Below are 27809 nucleotides of genomic sequence, written 5' to 3'. Positions count from 1 at the left end.
AATAAGTATTTTGAGCAGAATGTTAGAAAAAATGACGAGGAATGGCGCCTGCAGTACCAGCAAGGCGACGAGACGGGCAAAAAACATGAGAAAAAATTCTGTACTGAGTCCAGAAAGCCAATTGCAGGCAGTAATGCTTACAAGAAGTTCGTTTTACAATACGCATGAGGTCAAAAAAGATGTGCGAGACATGCACTCTTAGAAGTAGCATGATTTGCACTACACAGTTCGCGAACAAGACAGCGAGATTTGATTAACTTGAGCCATGGCAAAAAGCATTAAAAAAATATGGCACGCCGCATCCACGTAAAAAACGACTCATTGATTGTCGTCATGTTATTAAATTACTGACTAAGTTAGTTATTAAATTTTAATTGCACACGTGACTGCGCAAGAACGTAGTAACGTGACCTTGCATGTTTCGCGGGCATTCTTTAAAATCTGGAAAAATGGTGCGCCCCGAATATAGGTTGGTATAAAAAACTGAATGACCAATTTTGAACATTTCTAAAAATTAACGAAACACGTTTCGGCCTAAAATGGGTATCGTCAATTCTGCATAGTTAAACCAAAGTAAACTAAACAGTCGAAATTAATATGTTCTAAGACGCGCCATACGAATGTATGGCGCATCTGCAGTATGGTACTCTTTTGAAAGACTGTGCTCAAGTTACTTGACGCGCCTTGTACATGCTTAAACATCGAAATTTGACGCTGTGCTGAAAATGCAGTAGATTTGTTTGCAAAACCGCCTAGCTTAACGTGCCAGGCCAAAATAAACCTGATTATCGCGGGATTCTTTTGCGGTCATTGCCACGGCGTCATAACGTTTCTTGTCGTTACGCAGTTGACTTTTTATACGCATGCTTATTGGCATTGGCTGCTATGTCCATTCGATAAATATCCCGCTTCTTCTCCCCAAGTTTCAAAACAAAGCACTTGTCATCGACGCCTGACTTCATTACGAATGCATACAGATTTTCAGTTATCACAATAGAACAAAGAAATGCGGTAACGTGTGTCTCGCCTCGGAGGCAGGAAATATTGTGCAGTGTTACGGGCGTCTGCTCACGAGGAAGCGAATGACAGCAAAGCAGAGCCAGGATGAACATATTCTCACTATACTCCGTCTCACAAGATGTTTGCAGCACTACGAAAGGTACGAGCTCTTTCGTCCAATCAGGATGGCGCGCACTACATTAGTGTGTTCCTACGCGCCTCTCGCACCGCCAGTTATTGACAGGTGGCTCCATCATGGTGAAAGAAGCGTACTAGTAGTTAGCTTCTTTTTACCTCCAGCAGGTGGCGCTTGATGTCTTTTTATTCTTTCATCTGTTTGTTTTTGGACAGGCGGACGCCCGTTCCAATGGGACTGACCCATTTTTTCTTTTTTGTCGCCAATTGTTCGTATCAGTTCCTCTGTAGTAACGTTACAGTTATTTTCAGTCTTCCTGTCATGTGTATATGAATTTATTTATTCCAACATGTTAAGCTGGGTCGAATGCAGGCCGGAGCAGCCGAATGTCGATGGTGGAGAAATGCAAAACAACCACATGCGCTGCGTGAAAGTCTACGCACACGCGGTCAATATTAATCCGGAGCCGTCCACAACAGCCATTGCCATATCTCATGAGAGACGATTTATTTACTTTCACTGCGACAGTACTGAATGGTCCCGACTTTTGCGCGCACGTTAGCAGGTTAATGGGGCTCATCTCATCGTCATCACAACTCCATTCAGCTCTGCTGGTTGTGTCGTCCTCCAGGTTGACAACAATATCCGGTCCTTGGTAAACAACATCGTCGATGAAGTGGTCCAGTTTCCTCATCACATCTTCCTCACTAATAACATGTTGCACGTAATTCTTCCATTTCTCAGCAGTCACTTGCATGATGCTTTGCCAAACCAGAGGCTCCACGTCTTGGAGATTAAACGTCTTGGTTCGACTGGGAACGAAACGCTTGACATCGTTCCAAACAAGCTCTATCGGGTTCACTTGGCAGTGGTAGGGTGGCAAGCGCGCAACGAGACGGCCAGCAGCTTCGGCGATGCAGTCCACACGGTATCGGTCCACACCTGTGTTCACGTTGTTGACAAGCTTCATGAGCTCGGCCTTCACCATGTCGCTACTCCACGCGACACCTTTTCTGGACAGCCAAGTCTCTATGTCCTTTTTTGAGGCCATCCGCCGCACTTTATCCTGCTTCACAGAACGATATGGAGCGTTGTTCATCACTGTAACGCTGCCGGCTTCTTCGGGGACAACATTCGGCCCGCCTTCAACGTCTGCGTTGTCCACTGGTAAAGCGTTCGCTCGCTCACCTGGGTGAGTTTTGCCGTCTTCTTGATGAGCGCATTCGTACTTGAACTGCCCCCGTTCTCGACGCGAAGCACTTCAAGAAGCCAACTGCGATCGCCTGCTTAGAAAAACGACGCACTGTCGGTGTAGGGCACACAAACGACACAACCGACTCGGCCGGCGCCATGTTGGAATATGGCAACGCATCACTACCTCGCAGCAAGCCTCCGCAGAGCTGTGTTCGTACGGGCTTTGTCTGTAAATTTCACAAGTGATTGACGCAATCTATGCCATCTAAATCTACCAGTCCAAACTATGTTTTCAATTTCTGTGCTTATTGTTTGATTAATGGTCCTACGCTGCTGAAATATTCGAGGGACTATTTTTTGTGTTCCTGCAGCCCTGATTGGACCAGAGAGCTCTGCCTTCCGTAGTGCTGCAAACATCTTGTGAGACGAAGTATATATAAGCTTCAGGCTATGCTTATTCGAGTCACCTGGATGAAGCTGATGATGTGCGGAGCTATGGGGTTTGGTAAGCTTTTATATCGAGTGTTGAAGGAAATTTACCATGGCTAGAGAAAACAGAAATGAAATAGTGATGTTTCAACGACTTTATGGTCTCATAAGTCAAGCCTATTCGCTATTGCAGGCATGCCCTACTTTGATGGCTTTTCTCGCATGTTAAAAAAAATTACACCAAGACACGTGGTGTCGTGCCTGCCAATGTGCGCTATCGATTGCAACAGGGGAATAGACATCAAAGCCACATATACTGTGGTCAGAAGGTCTTGTACGAGGTCTCTCAGTCATGTTGTTCTGTCCATATTGCATCAAACCGGGCAATCCTGAGGGGCCAGGACCATGTTTTTCTTTTTTTTTATGCAGAGTACGTGTCAAACGGAGCGGTAACACCAGAGATGAATGAACCGGCTCTTAATGTGGAGAAAACTAGGTTGCACGGCACTGCTCTTCCTCACGAACTGCTTGGGCTTCTTTTTCGCTTCCCGCCGCTTTCACCACTACTCTTGCTCCTTCTAAGTGTGCCACCCAGTACCTCTCAGCCTCCTTTCCAGAGTCTTAATATTTTTTCCGCTTTTGCTATGGACACCCCTTGCTTTTAGGTGTTTTATCTTTTCACCCTGCTTCATTACAATGTTACTATATATGCTCTTTTGCTTCTACTGCATCCTTTTTGTCCCCGTACCAACTCTTCGTTCTGCTTATGCATTTTCTTGCACACTGGAATAAAGTTTAGGCCTACTCTTAATCAGCGTCATGCCGCGTGTTCCTTCGTTTAATTGTTTTCTTGTTGGTTGCCCGATTCATTCCTGAGCACACGCTCTCTCAGCAGCAGAGTCTCGTACAAAAAAAAACATTGTTTTGGCAGAAAAACTGAGAATATGCACACGGAAGGTGCAGGATTGAATCCGTAGCCACACCTGGCACCTGCCGGTGATACAACGAGTATGTGCTTGACCCTGACCTGATACTCGAAATGTCTTGGGGAGAAACGCTTGGAAAAAGGCGTCTTCGGCCCAGTCTTGTGCAACAAAAATAACTTGCGCCAGAGAAAGTAATCATCTACATCATTAAAACTGTGACTTTCTCTAGGCTTAGTTGATTCTTCTGCCACAGACTGAGATCGCAAAAAGGTTTGTTATTTTTTAAAAATTAAAGGGGCACTTTGTTGACCTAAAGTGCGGTAAGGCGAAAGCCTCAAGCGTGGTGTTGCTACTTGCGTCAATATTGTGTGGTTAAGATGTTAAGCTACGCCTCTAAGAGTGGAACGCTACAGCGTCTTGCAACGCTGCCAGGGAGTCCCCAGAATGCCATCGCCCGTTCGCCTCTATGCCTTGCTCGACGGTAAATTGGTTTTTGAGGAAAGGAAATGTATCTATAAATGAAATGAAATTTAAGCGCACACGAAAAACGCCGAAATAGCGCCTGTCCTGTGTGTATCTCCTCTTGTGTGCGTTTTTCGTGTGCGCTTAAATTTCATTTCATTTATAGCTATGCACCATCTAGCCCAAACAGAAGTTTTGTGAAATGTATCTGTCTCGTATATCTCGGTGGACAGCTGAACCTCGCCGTAAGGGAAGGGAGGAAGATGGCAGTGAATCAAAAGACCGTATTCACTAGACGCACCTTTGTTCATTCCAAACCATCGAGCTGGCATGGCGGAGTGGTTAGCGGGCTCGTCTCGCACTCCGGAGACCTTGGTTCGATTCCCCAACTCGACCAATTTCCTACTCGGTTTTATTTATCTGGTCTGACTTGAAAGGTTAATCACTATACCATCCCTTTAATTGTTTACATGGTTTCTATGCAAAGTACAAGTAGCCCCGTTTAAAATTCGCGCACAGAGACGTCAAGACCATTTCGTCCAATTGAAAAGCGTGACATCTCTGTCGACAACCCCTGCTTACAACGATGAGGCATTAAAGGCTTCCACCTTAAAACAACTTCTTTATATTTTACTCAGTGCTCTAGCCATCAGGCGCGGTGTATCTCATCCATTTAATACAATGTTGGTATGTTGACCACAACTTACTGTGGCTTATCCATTAGTGGAAATCTTGGAGACTTAGAATACATGCGTTTCTTTGTGCGGCGTATTATCTCCGGTTGGCTGTCTGTAGCGATCCATGTCTAGGGCTGTGCCCGAAGGTCCCCAAGCATTGGCTTTCCTATAAAAAGCAGACTATAGCCAGCATTCTGTGCCCAATGAATATTTGTCCGCACCTAGCCTTTGCGTACCATAGCACGTCTCCAAAGAAATAGCATACCCACTGGTAATAAAATGTATGTCGGTAATGTTGGCATAGCGGAAGTATCTTCGGGCTTCATTTTGGGAAGACCTAAGATGCAGCGTACCCACTCAACCCCAGCGCCTTGGAACGTGCAACAGTTCTTTTTTGCGAACAGTAATATTGAATGGTGGCAGCGTGGCCATAGTTAATCACCTGATGGCATTCGGAGTATGACCCTCTTCTGCAATTAGGTCTAGTTAGGTGGAGTGTCGCGAAAAGTGCGTTACATAGCGATATGGAGAACGCATCAGAAAAATGATCGGAAGCGAACAGCCGAAAGAAAAAAACGAAACAAGTTATCGGTGCAAGTTATCGGTTCATGTTACAAACTGGTGTTTCAGTGCATGTTGTTTCTGGCAAAAAACAAATAAACAAAGCTTTTGCCTTTGAAGGTGTATGTAAGAAAATATAATTTTTCTTTACGTCTGCACCGTTATTACAAAATCATGAACTGGTGAAAGGATGATTCGTTTCCATCTACACAAACACAGGGATTCAATTTCATTTGATTTTTTTAACAAAACAGGTAAAATTTCCACATGCAAAGGGACATATAGAGAAGGAGGTCCCAAGGCTAAGACAAAGAGACAAAGCTTTATTTGTCAACTTCATTTTAGTCGCCGGGGGTAGAACGAGCTTGTTCGACCTGGGTCAATTGATATTCAAACTGGTTCCGGGCCAACCAGGCACTCGTGGACGGAGAGGGTCGATAAGAAAAGTGGGGGATAGGTAATTTTCTAGGTCTGCGTAAGGTCCAGCAGAGTTTGGGCGGTATGGGGTAGCTTGGCGATAATGTAGGTTGGACGACGTGGGGTTGTGGAATACGATTAGCTGTATTTTTCGTAGTATATCGAGTCAAGATGTTGGTAGTGGTAGGTGAGGGGAAGAAAGTGTCTCGAGGGCCTCCCTGACGTTGTCATAATGCGTGTTTATGCAGTGTGTGTACTACTGGTTATCTTTCCATGTCGTTTGGAAAGGCCAGGGCTAAGAAACCACCGGCGGGACCTCCCACAATGCTACTGAAATGCTAGTGAGCTACTGAGATAGAAAGATTCTGAATTGGAATGGCGCAATGTACAAAGGTGGTGCCGTGTACTAAATTTGCGGGTAAAAGCCTGTTTCAACCAATTTTTGAGTTCAAGCAGCCTTCTTCAAAATCGCATTAAATCCGATTTCGACCCGAAGGTGCGCCTTGAAACAGCCGTACTTTTTCAGCTCAGAACCCTGAAGGCACGGCACAGAAGCTATTGTATACATTGCGCTTCTGAAGCGATGTTTAAATTAAATAATGATGGTTTTAATCCTTTCTTAGCGATTGTTACTAATATCGTGGCGCAACTAGAGGATAAATTCGGAAACTACGTTTTAGAAGCAAGAGATCAGACACAAGTACTGCGTGTATTTCTTACTGCCATCGTATATTATAGCGATACCAATATCAACAGTATCGTGCTGCATGGCACTTGGGCAGTTAAATTAGCCGCTTCGATGTTGAATGTACCATTTCACAGTGTATAAGCAAAAGCAGAGGCTTCTACCATAGGCGCGGAAGCGCTGAACACTGCGACTGTAAGGTAGACGACAAAATAACTGTAACGAGTGAGAATATAAGATAGATTTGATGCGTCCAACAGTTTCCAAATACTATCTTCCATTTATAGCTTCTGTACAAAAATGAGCAAAAGATAAGGCGAGAAATTCTTTCGCACAAAAAGTCGAAAGCTGATAATGCATTTTTGATTGAGAAAAAAACGATTAGAAGCTCACATAAATATGGAAGTCCTTTTTGAATGACGAGGTTTCTTCTAGAATTAAAGGTCACGAACATTAAACCCGATTTTCCCTCCCGACTTTCGCAACACTTAAAAACTGAAAAAAAAACCTCAAAGTATATAGAATAGCTTTCACCAGAACCTGTTTTATTCTTCAATAAGAAGAAGAAAATAGTCGCTTCTTTAAAAACAAAACCTATAGAAGACCACTTTGAGTTATAAAATGATACTCTTATGCTCCGCGACTCTTTTTAGCAGTGCAACCAAAGCTATGAAGTCAAAAAACGCCCATGCACCATTCTGTGTATTTTGGTTTACTGGTTCATTATGTACTCAGGAGAGTACGCAAAATAGCCCTCTTGCCCTGTATAGACATTTTTGTAAAAGCCACACAACTATATATTAGCCGTTATAACATGATTAGAGAAATAGTGCAATTTGGTGTCTACCGCAAATTTCGGCCTTCCTGATGCTCCAGAAGATCATTGAGCATTGTTTCATCAATTGAAGAGATGCAATAGTACTCTGCGTTATCATGCAACGGGCACTGAAAAAAAAGACTTAATCTGACACCACTGCACTGCCATTTGTTGATGAACCCGCCCACATGTTCTTCTTAAGTAGACAATACAGCCTCTGGAAAACACGCATGATGTACATACATTCTAGTAGAATCATCGATCATCTAAGGGAGGTGCATGCCCAGACCGAGGTCGAACTGACGTGCCACTTACTCTCAGTGCTGTGCTCTTCATTGCCGTTTTTCTAGTACTTTGTTACATAGATGTGTCGTATGCGTCGTTGTTACATTATTGAAATATATCGATACAAATATTGCTTTCTCATGCTTTTGACACTATAATAATTTTCTGGTTATGAGCTAATCTTTTGTTGAGATAAATATTTATGCAATTGTGCTTCTTGCCTTTTGACACAATAATGACTTAACAGGTTGTGATGTAAGCTTTTGTTTGGAGAAAAATTCCCTTGTTCTCTGTAGTGCTTACGATTTTAATTTCATATAATGCCCTGTTCACAATGCTTGTGTTTTCTGCACGTATTGAAAGATGCCATGTATTTTTTTCAACGGCTCTTGTAGCTTAGAGAGTGCAATGTTTCTCGCCAGGAGGCGAGGCCTTGTTAGGAGCAGATGAAAGGCCTTTTTGCCTCGTCTTCCTTGGTAGAATATATCTCTTTTAAACTTTCTCGCTGATGATGTATACTTGCTTTCTACCAGAAATAAAGTGGATTTGAATTTGAAGTATTATGATGTATTAGCTATGTGCTCTACATTGCCTCTTTTCTCTGTGGTTGGTTGCTTGGTGTGTCTTGTTATGTATGCATCGTGTTGATTTGCCACTGCTTTCTTTGTGTTTGTGCATAGTTAATGTACATAAAGCATTGCATTACTTCAATAAATATCACGTCGGGAAAAAAAGTCTCAGCGGGGTAAATGTAGCGTGCCCGGCTCAGAACCAAAAAGGACAGCAGTTCGAATCCGTGGCACGGACGGACAACGCTGAAGACGGCTTTTCTCCCGAACGGGAGCTCTTACGCTGTCTCCTTAATAATGAATAAAAAGAAGCAACCTCGAACCAGCTCCGTACGGAGTGATTTTTTTTTTTAATTTTTACAAATGAAATTCAAAAAACCGTTAGATATACGTCGCGGTCGTCTATGCGAGTGAAGCGTTTAGTAAGCTGAGCATTATGTCTGCGACGGAGGTCATTCATAATACTAAAAGTTAAATAAAACCACCTTTTCAGCAGCTAATTGCTTGATTTTAAGGTGCAAGGCTATGCTGTGGAATTAGAGGCAATGAAGATCGAAGCCCAGCCCAGTGCCTAGTTTTTGTTATAATTTTTCCAATCGGACTTGTGGTTCGAAGCATGGAGCGTCAAAAGTCGAAACATCGAGCTAATCAAAGGCCGCTGGGTTGGCTTTCCTGCTTTACACATCTATGAAATGGCGTACGTCTCTGCGCGTATCATCACTGCTGAAATCTCGCTAATTTCTTTTACGCCATGACACACAGAAACCGGGTCTGTACTATGTGTTTGGTGCCCTAGAAATGCGACCGCCGCCATTTTTCCAATGGGAAAAGTGAGGTAGTCCGTTTAACGATCGTTGAAACGCGCATTATTGAAGTTCAGTATTTCGGACAACAATGTGGATTCGGAGAATTTAAGACTTTGGCTTTCGTAAAAAGTTGACAGTTTTCAATTTCGCATATAATCGTGCGCTCTCAAACCAAAATTTGATCAGTTGGTAAACTGTCATAAGTTAGCTAATCGAATTTCAATTATGCTCTATCAAATCAATAATGCCTGCTTTCCTGCACAACCCACATGCAGAGACAGCAGGGGCGTACTTCTAACTGTTTAAAAGTAAAAATCTTCGAAGGCTTGTAAAAGTGACCTGGTGTAGTAATTGTTTAGGAGCCCGTCCCTAAATATGCGTCAAAATACATGGGGAGCAAGGACCTACCTCACGCGCTTAAACTGTGCAGTGCAGTAGGTCTTGAGATGGAAAAATAGTATCCACAATAAGCCAAAAACCACGGTGTAAGAAATATGTCCCAAAAACCACTACTCATTGCCCAGCAAGACAGCCGAAATATAGACAGCAAAGTAGCGCCCTCTTGCGATTGTCAACGTCCACTGCCGTGAAATAGTTTTCACGGCAGAGCCCAGATGCCGCGACGGGCGCGTGGAGTGTAGGTGAAGTGAAAAGACTACACCGGGCATAGCTATACATATGAAGAAAATTTGCTCGATAAACTTAGTGTGCAGCAATTTGGTGCCCTAGAAATGCGACCGCCGCCATTTTTCCAATGGGAAAAGTGAGGTAGTCCGTTTAACGATCGTTGAAACGCGCATTATTGATCGTTATAGTTAAAAAATTAATTTTTAAAAATTAGTGAACCAGTTTACTAACTGATACGATTCACCGGTTTTCTGGTGTCCGCCAACATTGCTAATACTATGCTGCAAAAGCCATATCTTTATCAAGAAAACTCTACTTATGAGAATTTTTATGAGAGAGAGAAAAAATAGAATTCGCCATTCGCGTTGAATTTCAAAACTCAGGTGGAAAAAACTGTGCTCTCTTCAAAACCGCATTAGCCAAAATTTTGGTTTGCAGTTGTGATCATTCTGTTATTTCATTATTTGCTTGCTTTTATCTTGTTTCCTTTGGCGCTGTTTTCCGAGCGCGTTGGATTGTTTTTGCTCACGTTATTTGTACAGGTACTTTCAGTGAAGAAGGGTTGTAAAATTTTGAATGTTGAATACTCACTTGGAGGTTACGATACTCGGTGGTGCGCTATTACAAATGTGGCTAGTTGGTTGTACATCGCGGATGTATGAGGGCCTGTGCTCGTCTTTATTTTGTCCCTTTGGTTCAGCTAGTGCATAAATAGGGTGCGGATCATACCTTCATGGCGCTGTAAAAGCGCAGCTGTTCTGGATGATTGCGGTGAGTGAATAAAGTTTTGTTGTTGTTTTTTTTCCCATTAACTTCGTTATTTGAGTGATTTTATTCTGAGAGTGTACCAAACGTGTACACCTGTGTGTCGGCCAGAACTTTTATTACAGATTCTTACGGGGTGCGCCTTTTATACGAAAAATGAGTTTTTCTGCTGATGCGCGTTTTAAGAATTTTCAGTGACCTAGTGAACTGCAAGGAGGGAATTGAAATACCGGGTGTTTCAGCGACCACCTTCAAAAATTCTCATAATTAGAATTTTCTTGGTAAAGATATGGCTTTTGCAGCATAGTATTACCAATGTTGGCGGACACCAGAAAACCGGTGAATCATATTAGGTAGTAAACTGGTTCACTAATTTTTAATAATTAACTTTTTAACTATTACACTTATGCGCGTAGTTGCAATTAGATATTTGTAGCCGGTCGTTAGTAATAGCCGTATCAGTTCTTAGAACTTCGAAAACGCAGTTACCCTCACCGCTGTGGCTCGACAAAGTTCGGCTGCATCGGGCGAAAAATACATGCGCTATCGAAAGCATGCAGGCAAAGCACCCCCTCCAGTGCAAGTAACTAGTCGAAAAAGCCAAATTTTGTCGAGCCACAGCGCCGAGGATAATCGCATTTTCGAAATTCTAAAACTGATATGGCTATTACTAACGACCAGCTACAAATATCTAATTGCAACTATGCGCCTAACTGTAATAGTTAAAAAATTAATTTTTAAAAATTAGTGAACCAGTTTACTAACTGATACGATTCACCGGTTTTCTGGTGTCCGCCAACATTGGTAATACTATGCTGCAAAAGCCATATCTTTATCAAGAAAACTCTACTTATGAGAATTTTTGAAAGTGTTCGCTGAAACACCCGGTATATTTGTGCTGCTGTTAACGAAGCAAGTTAGCAATAGCTTAAACGAGAATATAACACTAGATAATGTGTCCATTAACAGTGTTTGAAAAATATTATCGGAACCTGCAGCCCTCCAAAGACCACTGCTGTGTTATGAAAGCTATTGAATACAGCAGACGTTGCCCCTTCGGGCATTTCGTCTCAGGACTAGTGTGCACTGCCTCGCATTCCTAAGTCGCCTCATGCCGAAGGTGTATTCAGCATTCATCTTGAACCTTTTGAGTTTGCTTTAAAGGTGCACAGAATAGGAATTTGAACTCGTCTTTTTGCAGCGGGAACTCGATCTACACGTTCCAGCATTTTTAAAAACTTCGAATTACTGTTCTGTGCGGCCGATTTCCCTAATTTAAATAGGTGGACGTCCGGCTTCCGCCTTTCTTTTTGAATTCCCCGCAGATGGTGGGAGGAGTCGGCCAGCGCATGGAGTGCCTTTCAGGCAGTGCCTTCAATGCCTTCAACCAATATTTCACTGAAGTTGGATGCAGTCAGTACAATCCAGGTATGTCTAGATTTTTGGGCAACAGGCTAAACGAATCGATGTTTCTTGAACCAACCGACGAAGCTGAGGTTTACTCGGTGTGCAAAAGTTTAAAGAACACGACAAGTCTTGACCCAAGTAATATTCAAAGTTTACCTGTAAAATACGTACTACCTTTGATCGTGCCATGCCTTACACATATTTACAATACCGCGCTTCGCACAGGACGTTTTCCCGCTGCCATGCAGATGGCCAAAGTTGTGGTTATTTACAAAAAGGGTGATAAAAACGTTCTAGGAAATTACAGGCCAATATCTGTACTACCTTTTTTCTCCAAGGGGCTAGAGCGAATAATGCATCGACGTTACTACAATTTCCTACAGAAGCACTGTGTAATAGCCAAGTGTCAGAATGGATTCACAAAGCATAGATCAACTGAGCATGTTCTGCTTGATCAAAAAGAATACATATTAAATAACTTCGAAGCTCAACACCTCACCTTAGGCGTCTTTGTAGACTTAAGCAAAGCATTCGATACACTGAATCACGAAACTCTGTTTAAAAAACTCGACCACTACGGTATACGTGGCCACGCCCTCGGTCTCATTCAATCGTATTTCAGTGCTCGTCGCCAGTATGTTGCTTTAAATCACTGCTCTTCGGACTTGTTAGCAATCACAAACGGCGTGCCCCAGGGCAGCCTTCTGGGGCCGCTCCTATTCAACATATATATTAATGACGTATGCAACATCAGTAACTTAGTTAAATACATCATATATGCTGACGACACCAGTCTATTTTTGTCCTCACCTGACATCAAAGAACTAACTAGCACCGCAAATACAGTTTTGTCATCATTATCTGAGTGGTCATCTTTGAACTCATTAAAAATAAACAAACTAAAAACTAAAGCTTTATTGTTCCATCCGAAGGGGCAGCATATAGGCAGTGTGCCACCACTCTATTTCGACAACGCCCCCATTGAGTACGTGGAAACCTTCACATTACTCGGAGTGGTATTTACTGCTACTATGTCGTGGGACGCTCATGTAAGCAAAGTGTGCCTATCCCTTTCCAGATATATTGGGATAATTTCGCGGAATAAACATATTTTACCCGCCAAAACTAAGCTGAATCTGTACTATGCGTTCTTTTATTCTTATGTATCGTATTGCTTCCTTGTATGGGGACAAACCACAGCATCTAACATCCAGAAGCTTCTAGTACTGCAAAAAAGAATACTTCGCGTAATTGCTAATGTACCGTATGATGCTCCGACACGTCCTATCTACCAGCAATACAGAATGATACCCGTAACAAGAATGTTCGATTACAGGTTTGCATCCTTCTATAAAAAAATAATAGCCGAAGACGACACATTTCTTTCTAGCATTGTGACACTTACACCACATCAGACACCGTATATGACACGACAGCGTATCATCTATTCATTACCACGATGCAGAACAAACTATGGTTTTTCCACACTAAAATACATTCTTCCCAAATACTTGAACACGCCCTTTTATGACATGTTGCTCAGCATGTCTGTCTCGGCTATTCGAAATGTGTTTGCAAGCTAGGTCCCACAGTATGCGTACCCATGTATAGAATTCTATTGCATTGAACCGTAAATGTTGTGTAAAACCTTTATTCTGTTGTGCGGAATTACTACTTGTCCATGCAAAATGAAAACAAAGTTTCCTTTCATGCATGTATTTAAAAAAAAAAAGTTTCTTTTTATGCACGTATTTAAAAAAAAAATGTTTCCTTTTATGCATATATTTACATGCCTTGTCTTTCCGTGTACCTTGCGTTGTTACCAGTGTATGAAGTAACCATCATAGTCGCTACCAAACTGCCTCTTTGTAGGGGTGGCGAGGCTTGTCAAGCGGTCGTAATGACTGCTTTTTTCTTGCCGCCCTCAGTTTTTGTAAAAAAAAAGCTGAAATAAAGTGAGTGACTGATTGATTGATTGATTGATTGATTGATTGATTGATTGATTGGCGTAACGATTTGCTTATTTCTTTTATTTTGTTTTTAGGTTTCCGTGAATAAATAGTTCTAGTCAGAGACTACATAGCTGCAAATTAGGCCCACAGAAATAAAAAATGGCTGAGGCTTAGCTAAGGTTAAGCCTAGTCAGATGCGAAGCACATTGATGCCTAGGCTTGGTTAAGTTCCTCGCTTTGTTCTTCAGTTGTTGTAGAACGTTGTCGCCGAGCCGCATATTGAGCACGCCGCTTAGCCAGACGTTCATCGCGCTCTTCATCGGTCTCTGTGGCACGCTGAAGCTTTCGCTTCTCGTTCAAATCAGCCCTGCTTCTAGGCGGCATCCCAACACCTGGCCGCCTCGTAAGTGCCCGGAGAGCGAGGCAAGCTCATCTTTATACCGCTGCTGTAGCGTCACGTGGTCAGCTGCAGCGCCTCTGATGTGGAGCCTCCACCGCCGCGGCCGACCGCGCGAGCCGGCAGCCCATCTCTCCTCTGCTGTGACGTCATGTTGTCACGTGGTGTCACGTGGTCACGCTTGGTAGCTCCACCGCCGCGCTCGACGGGCTGTAGTGTAGCTCTAGTAATATGCTTCGCATAAAATACACGTGGACTCTTTGCTTTCGCCGATCACTACGTATCACTCCGGCCATGGCAGAGCGGCAAGCCGCCACGGGACTGGTTGAGAGGTTGGTCCACTCCTCCCATCGCCTGAAGGAATTCATAAAAAAAAAGAAAGGCGGGAGTCGGGATGTTTAATCGGATTTAATTCAGAGAAACCGGCCGCACGGGACAAATTCGAAGTTTTTAAGAACGCTAGGAACGTGTAGATCGAGTTCCGGCGGTAAAAATACGAGTCCGATTCCTCTCAGTGTACATGTAAGGAAATGTGCGATGTATCCTATGAAAGGTCATTTTGGTATGCTTTCATAAGGGTTATTTTTCGCTTCATTAAATTGAGTGCACAAGCTCCACATACAAGATGAGAGGGGACCAAAGGAAGGGAAGATGACGTGGAAGAATGACTTGGCGAGAGTGACATAGCTCAAGGAAGAAGACGACGAGAAGGATAACATGGAAGGATGATGTGCAAAAGGCGAAAGCTCATTATTCAAGTGCATAGAACGCAGAATGATTCAGGCAATAATCGATAATGGTTTTCCCAGCTTAGGCATAATGCGCTGGCTCCACTTTGGGTTATCGAGTCCGGACGTCCGCTACCCAATTTATAGACGCAGGGTACTCAAGGAGGAGTGCCGTAATGTTTTATACGTTGCGGTGCATGTCTTCATCACGTACAGCGTTGCCTCTGCGAACATACAGCCGTCTCCTTCTTCGTTTCATTTACAGAAAGATGCGATTATCGCCCAGAGACGATACAGGCGTCATGCAGTGTATGTTCGGATCCGGTTTCGTTCATGGTAGCAAGTAGCAGCGGCGGCGTCTCTCAACTTACACAGATATATGGAGAACTTTATCACTGTTGTGGAATTGAGTGCAGCCACTGATATTGCATGTAGGCCTTAACAAATAAAAAGTTTTGTTTCGATATTTTTTATAATTACTGATGCTTACAGGCTTGCAGCTTCAGAAAGAGCTTTCTATGAGAAACTTTGACGCAATAAATCATACATCTGTTTTCTCCCTTTAGCCTAACTTTAATTCCTCCGGTCTTATTTTCTTCGAAGACAGCTCTACCTTAGTAATGAGCCGTTAGTTTGCTAGGACGTAGCTCACTGATTATTCGGGCGGATGTTTCAGTCTATCAACATTACCATTATAGATTAATATCCATTATCATTAAGCTTCCTTTACCTGACGTAATTTTTTGTCTGTAATGGTTTGGAAAGGGAAATAATTTACATTCAGCGCTTATTTATTGCGTTCTGCGAACACTGATTAGCCCTGTAGTGCCCACCGTAACAAGTGCGGCACAGGCTGGAAAAGCCGCCACGGTGGCTCAGTATGCTGCTCGGCTGCTGGTCCGAAAGACACGGGTTCGATCGCGGCCGCGGCGGTCGCATTTAGATGGAAGTGAGATGCTAGAGGCGTGTGTACTGTGCAATGTCAGTGCACGTTAAACAAACCTAGGTAGTCGAAACACCCGGAGCTTAGAATACGAGGTCCCTCTTAGTCTCAGTAGCTTTGGGACGTTATACACCACAAAACCAAAGCCAAACGAAACAGGCTGCAAAAATGTGAAGCATTTTTATTCATATTCGCAGATCTAAATAACTTGTCTTCATTACTGCAGAAACAGCTTTCGCAGCGTATTCGTTGAAGCAAGAATAAAATTCCAGCCGCCAGAGATGCAGCAAGTTTTCGGAAGAGACACTGCATAAGGGAACCCCAAATTCTAACGGCCGCAAGTTTCTTTGGCCTTACTTCAGCATTAAAAAGCCATTAAATGGATTTTAGTTTCTCATACGAACCATGTTTTGCGTTTCAGGACTCTCTGCACGGTTTTTTCGATCTGAGATATTCTGAAATTACCCAAATCAGCTACTTTTATTCGTATAATAATGACATTTACTCAATAATATACCTATTTTCTACACTACTGCAAGCTGGGAGCACTTTTCACATAATACTATAAGTAGTATGATAAACTGTACTTCTCTGTTTTGAGTGTTTGGGCGGTGTAGGATTAAGATCGAATATACTTATCGTTTCTGTGCAACAATCAGCCTTCAGCTGTTTCTAAGGATTTGCTTGAAATTTAAGGTCCGCTGGAATGATTTGGTTGCTTGAATATAGCTTTATATGATGGCGATGACTCAGCGGCCCTAATACAGCGGCTAGATCTAGGAATGAAAGCGTTAATTCTGTTCTCGCCAGCACAGGAACTGCGTAGACGAACGCTCCATATAGCAGTCTTACATGGCCGGTAACTTTGAAAAAGGTAAAGTCGCCTTTAAAAAATGAGAAATCATACGAGACTCCTCACACATTCGTGTGTGCAGGCTTAGTGCCTGAAAAGATCTCCAGGAACCTTTTTTTTTTGGCGGTGAATGTTCATTCATCAGACTGTGGTAAAGGTTATAAGGAGAGGATTACAGAAACTTTGTTTTAATATCGTAGCACTTGTGTTTCAAACAGCGAACATGCTTCTGTATTTGTTACGTATAGTTAATGGCAGCTGTATGCAGTATCTGCTGTCTGAACTGAGAATCTTACGTTAACCCCTTCGGCCCAGGGGGCGTCAGTTGACACCACAACACAAGTGTTCCGCTCCCGCCTCAGTAACGAAATAAAGTACTGTTTTTTTTTAATAGGATAGTTCCTCCAGGAACCCTGCTGCTATCGTCATCACTGTTAACGCATTTCCATTGAGCAGTGGTATAGTACCTAGAGTATACTGACCAGTCTATTCTAGGCACTATAGGTGTACGGTGTAATGAAGAAGAAGAAGCAGCATATTAGGCATGGGGTGAAGAATGCGAGGTTGAGAAAATTTGTAGATTTATATCTCGCTAACCACTCTTTCTTTTCCGCTCAGATTTTTAAATGTTTTGTGAAACGCCTATAAAAGCTGTTATCGGCGTCTTAAATACTGCTGAAATCGTAGAGGCTTCACTGCGGCACGTTGTTGTCACATGCGATTTTGACAGCAACAGGGCTAACGGTTGTCAGCGGTGTCCATTCACTGATGATAGGTAATCTTTCTAGATGAACGTCTGTTAGTCTTTTTGTGGATGCACCTATGTTGAGAAGTTTGTGGCCTGCTGACATGAGTAATCCTCTCGGCATATGGAACAAATCTTAAAATTTGTATTTTAATGAACTGCAAAATGGAAGTTTTTGCTATTGTACAAGGTGAATGTTGGCATCGAACCAGGAAATAACAATGCGGATGTCGGGGAGCGACAACCCAAGCAAAGGAACAGTGAGCATAAATGGACGCTTGACCTTGCGCTTTTATTTCTTTTCTTCTCATTCACTCCCGTCAGCCTTGGCAGTGAACTGGAATAAGGGCCATGGGCATTTACATTCCAGCTCGCGCACCAACGAGCGTTCGGTGTGCTCATAAGTAGCTTCTGCTTGCTCCATGGCCGAGAGATATGCGCGCCACATAAGCCGATGGATGGGATGGAATTTCTTGTTGCCAGTACAGAACAGTATTTGGTCAATGGGCAGACACGAACGATTGTGTTCTATTATAAGAATTATTCTGTAGGGAACAGCTGGTTCGAAAACAGGCGCAAGCAAAATGCACTGTGCCTCGGGCAAGCTGAGAAGTTAGATGTGCTGAGCTCTGCGCTGAGCAGTACTGAGGCGCTTTAGGAAGGTCGATCGAAGAGAGCGTAACAGATTGGGAGAAAGCATTCATATTGTCCGTAGTCGCCTTCCAGGAAGGTCACGTAACTGTTGAACATAAGTGTTCAAAACTTACATAGCCTGTGAGCGACAAGAACGAGGCGAAATTATACGAAACGCAAGATAAACTGAAGAAAGCGGAGTCTTCTGGAAACTGCAAAATTCATCTACACCTTACGAAGTAACTAAAGCTTCTTTAGAGTTGTCCGTACTGAAAAATAAGAAAAATATTTGTTCCCTTCTTTGATGTGAAGAGCGGTAGCTAAAGTGGGCTCTTCCGCATTTGGTGAGCCCTGATGCCCTATTTTGACGCCATAGCTGTAAATGAATTAATATTTTTTCATAGTCTTTAAATTTGTGCCACGTGCTTATGTAGCCGTACACAATGTAAAAACACAGAGCGAAGAATCTGCGACCAAAACAAAAAATCCAGGGCTGAAAGGGTTGAGCATTTTTATTTGGTGCTCGATATAGTGCACGACAGGAACTTAACAATGTCGAACTCTGTTGTGAAATACAGATGTTTGTGCGACTTTCACGTAGGAAAGAGCGCCTTTGTGACGAGGCTACCACCATCCATGGCCGCCTCCATATCCACCGCCACCGCCGCCCCCTCCTCCATAGCCCCCACCGCCGTAGCCGCCGCCACCGTGGCCTCCTCCCCCGTAGCCTCCTCCGCCGTAGCCTCCCCCTCCGCCGCCACCTCCGCCATAGCCTCCGTGGTGGTAGCCTGCGGTGGCGCTGCCTGCTGCCAAGGCGATTATCAGAAGTGCCGGAATCTGCAACAAAGAAAATCTAAGTAACTGTGAAGGCATACTACTTCACACAGAGTGGCAGGAGGTCTGAAGCTGTGCAGAGGAAGTAGAGTGCCTACTGTGCGATTTAGCCGCTTTTGTCATTAATTAGAGAGAGGGGTTTCATTTGAGGAAACAGTATTCACCCTTTCTATAAGGTGCCGACGTAAGTCCTGTATCACCTGCCCACCACCCTTCCCTTCGATCCGGCCGTCCGCGGTCCTGCAGAGCACAGACTTAGGCTACACGGCCATTGGTAGCACTTGTTTGTATCATATGGCTGCAGAAAGGTTTTGATCATTGGCAAGCTGTATATACAGCGGTACTACATTCTCACTATTTAGAAAATGAGGTTGCGGCGACAGAGAGTATTGTCATTGCGTTTTGGATTGCGCCATTCCTGAGGAGGTTGCTGCAACAATAGCATCTACGTAATTTTAAATTGGTAAATTGGTTTTTCTGGGAATGAAATGGCGCAGTCTCTCACATATCTCGGTGGACACATGAACCACGCCATAAGGAAAGGGAGGAAGGTGGGAGTGAAAGAAGAAAAAGAGAAAGCGGTCCATCTACTTTGCCAACTTTGCAATTGGGCTGCGATTAAGGGCTTGCTAAATAGTTAATTTACAGAAAGGGGTATAATTCATGAATCTTCATCCATAACGCTTTTTCTTATGCAGGTTCCTTCCCTAAAAGAGAGACCACGTGGCAAAGAAATATAAGAGGCGCAGATTTCCTTTTGGTTGTGCCAAACAGAATTCATGTGCTTTAGGACAGATTTGGGAGGCCCTGATCAGAAAGCTTTTCTTTTTTGTTTTGTTGCAAGTTTCCAATTAGTTCGAATATTGAATGCTTTTAGCGCTTAACATGATGTATAACAATACCCCGGGTGTTAGCTGCTACGCTATAGCGGCATGCCTCTCATTTGTGAAAGGCCACATACTGCAGACTAGACAGGTAGCAGCGCAGCAAGCTTGCTGTCGCAAAACTGTACCCCTCCGGGGAAATAACCTACCTATATGAAGACTGGGTTAAACGCAATATGAAAGATTACCAGAATGATTTGGCAATACGGAATGAATTTTTAGATGGTCCTACGAGGACGCCAAGAGAAAGCTTTTTCTGGTTTGTTATCTTGCCTAGACGCGGAAACATTAGAGCGAAAGACACCCTTTCATTAGGGCATTTACGGTACCATGGTCGCCATGTTGTTCAGGGTCTCTCCTCAAAAACCTTGTCGTAAGCCTTCTGCTCGACCTCCACCTGCCCTTCAGCGTATACAGACAGGCAGAAAGGACGCTTATATACAAGTCTGGAGAACGAGTTCGCTTTGGTCGCAATTAAATCAGGGCACGCTCAATATTGGACAAGGATGGCTGTGACAAACAGACGCAAGTGTTCTGCAATCCGCAAGTGGTTAGCGGCACCGACCAAGCGAAGCGACTATCCCTGCACCGAGCAAACGAAATCGCTCACACGTAAATACACCCTCACGCTGGGAGTGTTTTTTCGTTCTCGTATATTTGCCTGAGGTTAGTTAGAACGAAAGCGGAGAGTGCAGTACGGCTCTTAGACGTTTTCCTGTAGAAAGAAGCGACGAAAACAGCGTAAATATGAATAATTGCTTAACAGTTCCTTAAAATTGCCGACCGCCAACGAAGAGAATGGGGCCATAAATTTAGAAAATAGTGCCGAGGTCAGCATATTCAGTTTGGTCTTTGCTGTATCGTCTGGTTCACTAGCACTGTCTGGCAGAGAAAAAAAAAGGGTCTGGAAATTAGCCTGTAAAATCCAGTGACAAATGTGGGCCGCGTTAGAAACCTTCCTTCGAGTCGGAAATTCTGCCTCTTAAGCCGTGTTTCGTTTTCACTCGCGCGTTTGTAATGACCGCAATCCACCTTTCTGGTAGTGCTTGCAAGGCGCTTTGCCGCCAATTTGGTGACACAAGCTATAATTCTTGCCGCAGGCCGACACAACAGAATGCGTCTGCTCGGACGACGGCGCGTCGTGTAGTGAACGGGTGTCGAAACATGGCAGGCAACTAGCCTCCGTTTGATGTCTCGGGTGCGAAGCATTTCTTATCGTCTCTGAATTGTATCTTGTCATTAAATTACACTTTAGGGGTGACGAATGTATACAAGAAGAAAAAAAAAAACAGAGCGAGATATTTGATGGCGAGAACATACGGTGGAATGAGGCTTGCCCAAAGCCCGTCTTGTAGTACATGTGCGCAAAACAGAAGAGCGACTCAAAAGATCAGAAGATCTAATGTTTGTTCTTCGTGAAAATTGATTTGTGGCTCTTTCACAGTATGTTGGTGTTTTTCCGGTAGCAAATGAAGCGTCTATTTCAGAAAACGCTGCGTTTAAAAATTTTCCCATGACACACTTCAAACTAGTGGCGTCTATGTCGAAACGACACTCTGGACGCAGTTTGGTAGTGACAGGCGTTGTTGTAAGCCTTCTGGCACGGCCGCTCAATGGAGAGCGCACTGGGTGCGGCCCGTCGCGTCGCCCGAAAGAGACGTATTGCGCCTAGTTCTCATCGCCACCGCTGCGGCGCCACCGCTCCGGGACGAGTCCGGGCGGAGAGCTGTGCGCAGCGGCCGAGGCAGTGCTTTCGTTTAGGCGTCCGCGCGTTAGGCGCTTTATAATTTTAGCATTTATGAGCTGCGTTTCACACATTATGGTGATGCCACGTGCAAGTTTGCTATTGATAGCGCGATAGCGGCTTGTCACGATCACTGCGCTTTTCCAAATCGCACGTGCGTCTACACCGAGAATCGAAGCAGAAGTGCGCTTCGCCGAGCGGCCACCCATTCAGTAAAGGCCGTTTCAACCACTGTAATATCTTATTACATATTACAATCTTGAACTCGGGACAAGGTTTCGGGCCACTTATTCAACGTGCACTTTTTGTAAACTTACGTTTGTGGTCGTAACGTTCAGCATATAGTTCAGCCTGTTGCTCCGTTTTCGCTGGAAATAGTTTCAAGTGGGTACCACCCCGTACGAGGGTCGTCCCAAAATTAAGGACTGCAGTTTTTTATGAATCGAAAAAGATGTTTATTTTAAGCAAATTACAAATCACTTAAAAGGGACACCATTATTCTACTTTTCCACATAATCGCCGTGGGGGTCTATGCATTTTTACAGACGCTGGGGCAGTTTTTGTACGCCCATGTCATACCAGCTCGCCGCTTTGCCGTTGAGGAAGCGTTTGACCACATCTTTCACTTCGCCATCATCAGTGAAGCGCCTTCCAGCGTAGTGTTCTTTTAGCTTTGGAAAGAAGTGGTAGTCAATTGGTGCCAAGTCTGGACTGTAGGGTGAGTGGCTGATGACGTCCTATATAAACTGTTCTAGGAGAGCGATGGTTTGACAGACAACGTGGGGGCAAGCGTTGTTCCTCTTCTGCGATTTTGAATCGCCCGTCTGGGCTTTTTAAGGGTCTCACAATATCTGTGCGCGTTTACTGTGGTGCCAGGAGCCAAGAAGCCCCAACTGATCCCAAAACACAGTTGCCATGACTTTGCCGGCAGACTGTGTGCGCTTGAATTTTCGCGGCTTAGGCAAAGATGACTGCCGCCACTCATGTGATTCTTGTTTGGTCTCAGGCGGGAAGTGGAATGTCTAGGTTCCATCACCCGTAAAAATAGAATACAAATATCTCCGTTTCATCTCCAGAACACGGAAGAAATTCGCGGGAGGAGTCAACGCATTGTTGTTGATGGTCGTCTGTGAGCATTCGCGCAACCTGTCTTGCGCACACCTTCCGATATTTCAACTTTGCTGTTAAACTCCTATGAATAGTGCTTCTAGAAACGCCAGGAACCAAAATGCAGAGTCCGTCGAGTGTGATCCTCCGATATTGCCGCATCATTTCTTCGACCTTCGCGACTGTTTCATTAGAAATTGACGGCCTCCCGCTTCTTTCTTCGTCGTAAATTTAAGTGCGACCAGCTGCGAACTTCCTACACCACTTGCGGAAGTTTTTAACATCCATGCAAGACTCTCCGTACACTACCTTCAACTGGCGATAATTTTCGATTGGTTGAACGCCATTTGCGTGAACTTCGCACCTGGCGGTAACGACAAACGGGAGCTCCATTTCCAATGGTTGCCGTGCCAAGACTGACAGTCCCTTTCGCGCTGAGTCGGCTTGTTTGGAAGACGGGGAACAATGAACGCAGCAGTATAGCGAGCAGCCACGCATATAGTTTCCCTGCGGCCGCAGCCCTTTGGAGACCTCACTTTTGGGATTACCCTCGTAAATATACTGCTGACACAAACTGTTGCAAAAGAAACAACACAAGACAACCAATTCAACCAGAGGCCAGCAGGCTCAGCCAATGTTTTTCGTTTTATTTTGAAGCCACGTGATGCACCGAGGGAATTCAAGCCTATTTTACAAGCGAAGAACTTTCCTCGGAAGAGGTTTATGAGCAAGTATGATTTTTTTCATTGTAAGATTGATGTTTCCTGCCCAATCGGTCAGCAGTGGTTGCATTAGTTTGTTTAGAAAGGCTTTGCAGATGTTCTCGGTGTGACTGCGGTCTTCTCTCTCGCAAATCAACTCCTGACATTGCTCAAAATAGGGATGAAGGGCTGAAACCACCATGTTGCATAGCTTGCTGCTTCTGCGGGAACTCATGGTAACCGATCTTCGGATCTTTTCTAGCGTTTGTGGTGCACAGCGGCACGCAGCAGTTGCGTGACATGGTTTCGCATGCGCTTAGGACGCTGTTGAAACAGACACCGATGAAAAGCACGCAGAACTAGCAGAACCACGCGGTCATGCAGAGCAGTTACAGCGAAAACACAGACGCCAACATAGCCAGCGCACTCCTTCCGCGTCGGCGGCTTGCATGGCGGCTTGTCACGGAGTGGTGGCGCCCCCGCGGAAAATAGCGGCGGAAACTTGAACTTCTCCCAATACGCGCTTCCCCAGCCATTGAGGCGCGACGCGGCGGGCCGCACCAAGTGCGCCTCCATTGAGCGGCCGTGCTTCTGGCATCGGTGCCGAAAAATTGTCGACGCATGAACGTTTACTAATTGCGAAATTGCCCGTTGTCAGTGACACTTCATTTCTTTTTTTGTGTGCGTTTTCCAACTCATGACAGCTCCGTTTTCAAACTAATGACATTCTCGTTAGACTGACGCCATCTGTTGATACAGGCCAATTGTAATTTACCATCAGCGCGTCGTTAACTATTGAGAGGAGTGAAGGAATCGATGATACGTTAACCACAGAGATGCTGCAGAGTTTCTGCTCCAAGATCTATATTGCAGACGTAGGTCATCGTACCATACGCCACTGTCTTTTCGCGTCTAGAGGAAAGAAAGTCCAGAGGAAAGAAAGCGTGAAATCAGCGCGCTCTATGCACGAAGCAAAAATATAATTTTAGAGGACATAAATTACAACAGGGGCTGCTTAACATATCCTGACGGAATTTTGCGCTTGGTGACTTGCAGCTTGCTGCGGACTGTCGTAAAGAGCTGCTGCCATAATTCGATAACCCATGGACATACGTGTTCTTGCAGAAAACATGAAAACCAGCTTCCTCATCTCTGTTTCGCAGTCCTGCCTACTCCTCTTACTGAGCCGTAGGACCCGCCACATTTGTTGGCAACGCAATAATGAGAACTTGAAAATATCTTTAGCGGCTGAGCAGGCACCCTAGTCCTGCGCAGAGAAAGAAATAATCTCTCAATTAACAAGGGTTTTAAGCACCGAAATGTGAACGCTCCAGTACTATTCACCATTCATTTATACGGGACATTGAGTCGTTTGGATTTGGAAAAGTTGAGATAAAAAATATTGAAGAATACCATAGCATCATTTGTGATTCGCTAATGACGTTGTCTGGCTATGTAAATCTGGGACCTATTGCAAAGCATGATCGTTCACCTAAAGAAGCAAAGCTGAACGGAGGCTCTGAAGTTAAAATGATCATCATTCTCATTCTAATTGCGCAGATTGCGCACAAAGACCCTTCCCATATCTCTCCAATTAACACAGTAATGTGGCAGCTGCTGTTATAAACATCCTGCCTCTGCAACTCCCTCCACCGCCTCCCTAACTACACCTGTCCACCTAACTTCCTGCCACATCCTGCGACTCTGGCCTTCTTTCCTAATCCAGTCTTTTGCCCCTAACGAACGTCGGTTATCTTGCCTTCGCATCACATGCTCAACACATGCCCATTTCTTCCTCTTCATTTCGACTAGCATGTCATTAACCCGCGTTTGTTCCCTCACCCACTCTGCCCACTTCCGGTCTCTTAACATTACACCTGCCATTTTTTCTTTCCATAGCTCGCTGCGTTGTCCTTAACTTACCCACCCTAGTGCCCACCCTTGTGCTCTGCGTGTATAAGTCACTCATCTTGCTTTGCAGTTCACGCCTTGCGTCACCTAGCAAGGAAATGGCATCAGCGAATCGCAGATTACTAAGGTCTTCTTCACTAACTATTATCCAAAAACTGTTAACAATCCTGGTCTGTGAATACGTCCTGTGGACTGTGGAGTTTAGCGTCCCGAAGCGACACAGGCGACGAGGGACACCGTACTGAACGGCTTGGGGCTAATTTAGGGCTCCCGAGGTTCTGAACGTGTGTCCACAACGCACAGCGTTCTCCAAAAAATTCGGTGTTGACGTTTGCGCCGTCGGTGGTGGTGAAAAACATTTATTAGCAATTAAATAATTACAGAGAGGTGATTAGGGTAGGGCCGTATTGCTCCTTACCCTCGCAATACTAGGTGGAGCCCCTAAACCGGTGCCCCACTGGAAAGCAACGCCGCCCGCGTCCGTTGAACCAAGGCCTTTTGGGTCTTTAGGTCTTGAAAGCCGAGCAGGGCCGCCTCCCAGTCCTCTCTGGTGTGATTGAGGTTGGGGAGGATATATGGGTTTGATTGGCACGCTCAAACCATGCATGGGGAAGCTGTCAGCCACCTCCCCACAGAACTGGCACGCTCCGTCAAAGGATGTGCTGAGTCGGCGCTCTGAGCGAAAATTCACTGGCATGGCTTTGGCAGGTGGTTCCCACAGAGCAACCTCGGAGGCAGGTGGGCCAAATAGGTCACGCGTGTTTGCACGCGTGACCTATTGGATTCTGAGCAAGCTCGCAATCGTGGCACGTGGCAGCTAAATTAATGGTTTGTCGCTCGGTATGAGCAACCTGGGCCACACAAAGCCCACCGCTAGGAGCAGCTGCCATCGTAGGGCAGTGGCTCATCGCTTAAACACTGCGCCAAATGGGGGATGAGGTCTCCCAAGGATCTATGAATGTAAAGTATAGGATTACCTTCTGCATGCATGGGACTTAACCAATTACGCTATCGCGTCATACCCTTAAGGGGGAGCTTAAGTGTCCCCTCGAGTCCTTTTTTCATTTTCGCCTCCATCAAAATACGGCAGCCCCGGCCGGATTAGAACCAATGACATTGGGATGAGCATCCTAACGCAAAAAGCCACTGCGGCTGGCCTGAATACCTCCTGTAAACAAGCGGTGAATAGAACTGGAGAGGTCGTGCCTCCCTGCTTAACACCATACCTTGTTGTATATTTCTTACTTTCACTACGGAGGAGTATAATGACTCTGCAGTCACTCTAGATATCTTACAATATTGTGACAAGATTTTCTGCACTCTTTCCGCAATGCCTACATGAGTGCTGATTAAATAGAATTCAGCGCAAAAAAACAGAGAAGGGACGTAGAAAGAGCGCTCGTGAACGTCTGTGTGTCTCTTTCTACGTCCCTTGTCTGTTTTTTTGCGCTGAATTCTATTTAACATGCTTCACCAACTTGCCCGGCAGCTTGCTCTCCTGGAGTGCTGATTTTTCGACAGCGTAGTGAATGGCACCGGAAATTTCGACCACCTGAGAATCTTTAACGGACGCTGACATCGCACAGTATACGGGCCTCTAGAATTTCGCCTCCATCAAAATTGACATTTCTCTTTCACCTTAATTATATTGTGAATATGGTCTATTGTCGAGTACCCTTTACGAAAGCATGCCTGGTCCTTTGGTAAATTGAAATCTAAGGTTGTCCTGAGCAGGCTGTCGAACCGTAATTTTTTCGGGTTTGGTTCGGCTTTGGGTTTATGCCCTTCAAATTCTGATTCGTGTTCAGCTTCGGGGTGACACCCGGTTAAACGGGTTCAAACCGGTTCAGGACCTAGTTTAACTTTTCAACACAGATTTCATATTTAATCAAACTTCACTTCCTCTTTCCATTTTTCTTCGTCAGGGCGATAGAGGAAATTAAAACTGCAAAATTTGTTTTATGCAAGATCTATTCACTTTACCCACTTTAATTTACTGTCCAGGGCAAAAAGAATAACATTTTTTGGCAAGAGCCGCAAAATCTAGTGAACTGAAAAATTAACTCAATATTTGCTACGTATATGCAAGAATCCATCTGATGAGGAGGATAAGGCGAAAATGGAGTGGATTTGCATTTACAAAATGTCCATCTTCAGCATTTTCGCTAACCCCGTCGCGCGAGTAGGTCTCCCCGGGCCTGTGTCAGTCGAATATTGCTCTACCTTGCCGCACAATATTGAGATCGGAAGATGTCCTGTATCGGCAGCTAAAGACAAGCCCCCTTTCTTCGCATGAAAATTGACGTAGTCCAATATTTAAGGAATACACCAAGCTGAGGCAGATTTGTAATAAGGAAGTAGATACTCTTTAGCATCCACACAAGCGCAGCTATATAGCAGATTGGGATGACGCCACAAGGTTAGAAGGGTGATGGTTCGGGCGACTGGGTAATTCGCATGAGGCTCCATAGCGCAAAAAGCAGGGACAAGACAGGACACAAGCGCGCTTGTGCTTTGTATTGTCCCTGCTTTTTGCGCTATGGAGCTTCATGTGAATTACCCAGTAGCCCAAACCATCACCCTTCTAACCTTGCGGCGTAATCAAAATCTGCTCA

General features: G+C 44.5%; 1 protein-coding gene across 1 annotated transcript; it reads left to right on the top strand.

Annotated features, from left to right (window-relative positions):
• The first annotated feature begins 12681 nt into the window (after positions 1 to 12681).
• LOC149346081 (uncharacterized) lies at positions 12682 to 13648 on the top strand. The gene has a single exon (XM_089585344.1). It carries the CDS (start codon positions 12794 to 12796, stop codon positions 13343 to 13345), a length of 552 nt encoding a protein of 183 aa, XP_089441470.1. The 5' UTR covers positions 12682 to 12793; the 3' UTR covers positions 13346 to 13648.
• The last annotated feature ends 14161 nt before the right edge of the window (positions 13649 to 27809 follow it).

This window comes from Amblyomma mixtum, chromosome 4 (assembly GCF_055824585.1).
Source record: "Amblyomma mixtum isolate Tamu chromosome 4, ASM5582458v1, whole genome shotgun sequence".
Lineage (NCBI taxonomy): Eukaryota > Metazoa > Arthropoda > Arachnida > Ixodida > Ixodidae > Amblyomma > Amblyomma mixtum.
Note: the sequence above shows the minus strand (reverse complement) of the source record. Positions and strands in the feature narration are given on the sequence as shown.

Coding starts and splice junctions, on each gene's coding strand:
- LOC149346081 (XM_089585344.1), top strand. CDS start 12,794: ATGTCGTGGGACGCTCATGTAAGCAAAGTGTGCCTATCCCTTTCCAGA.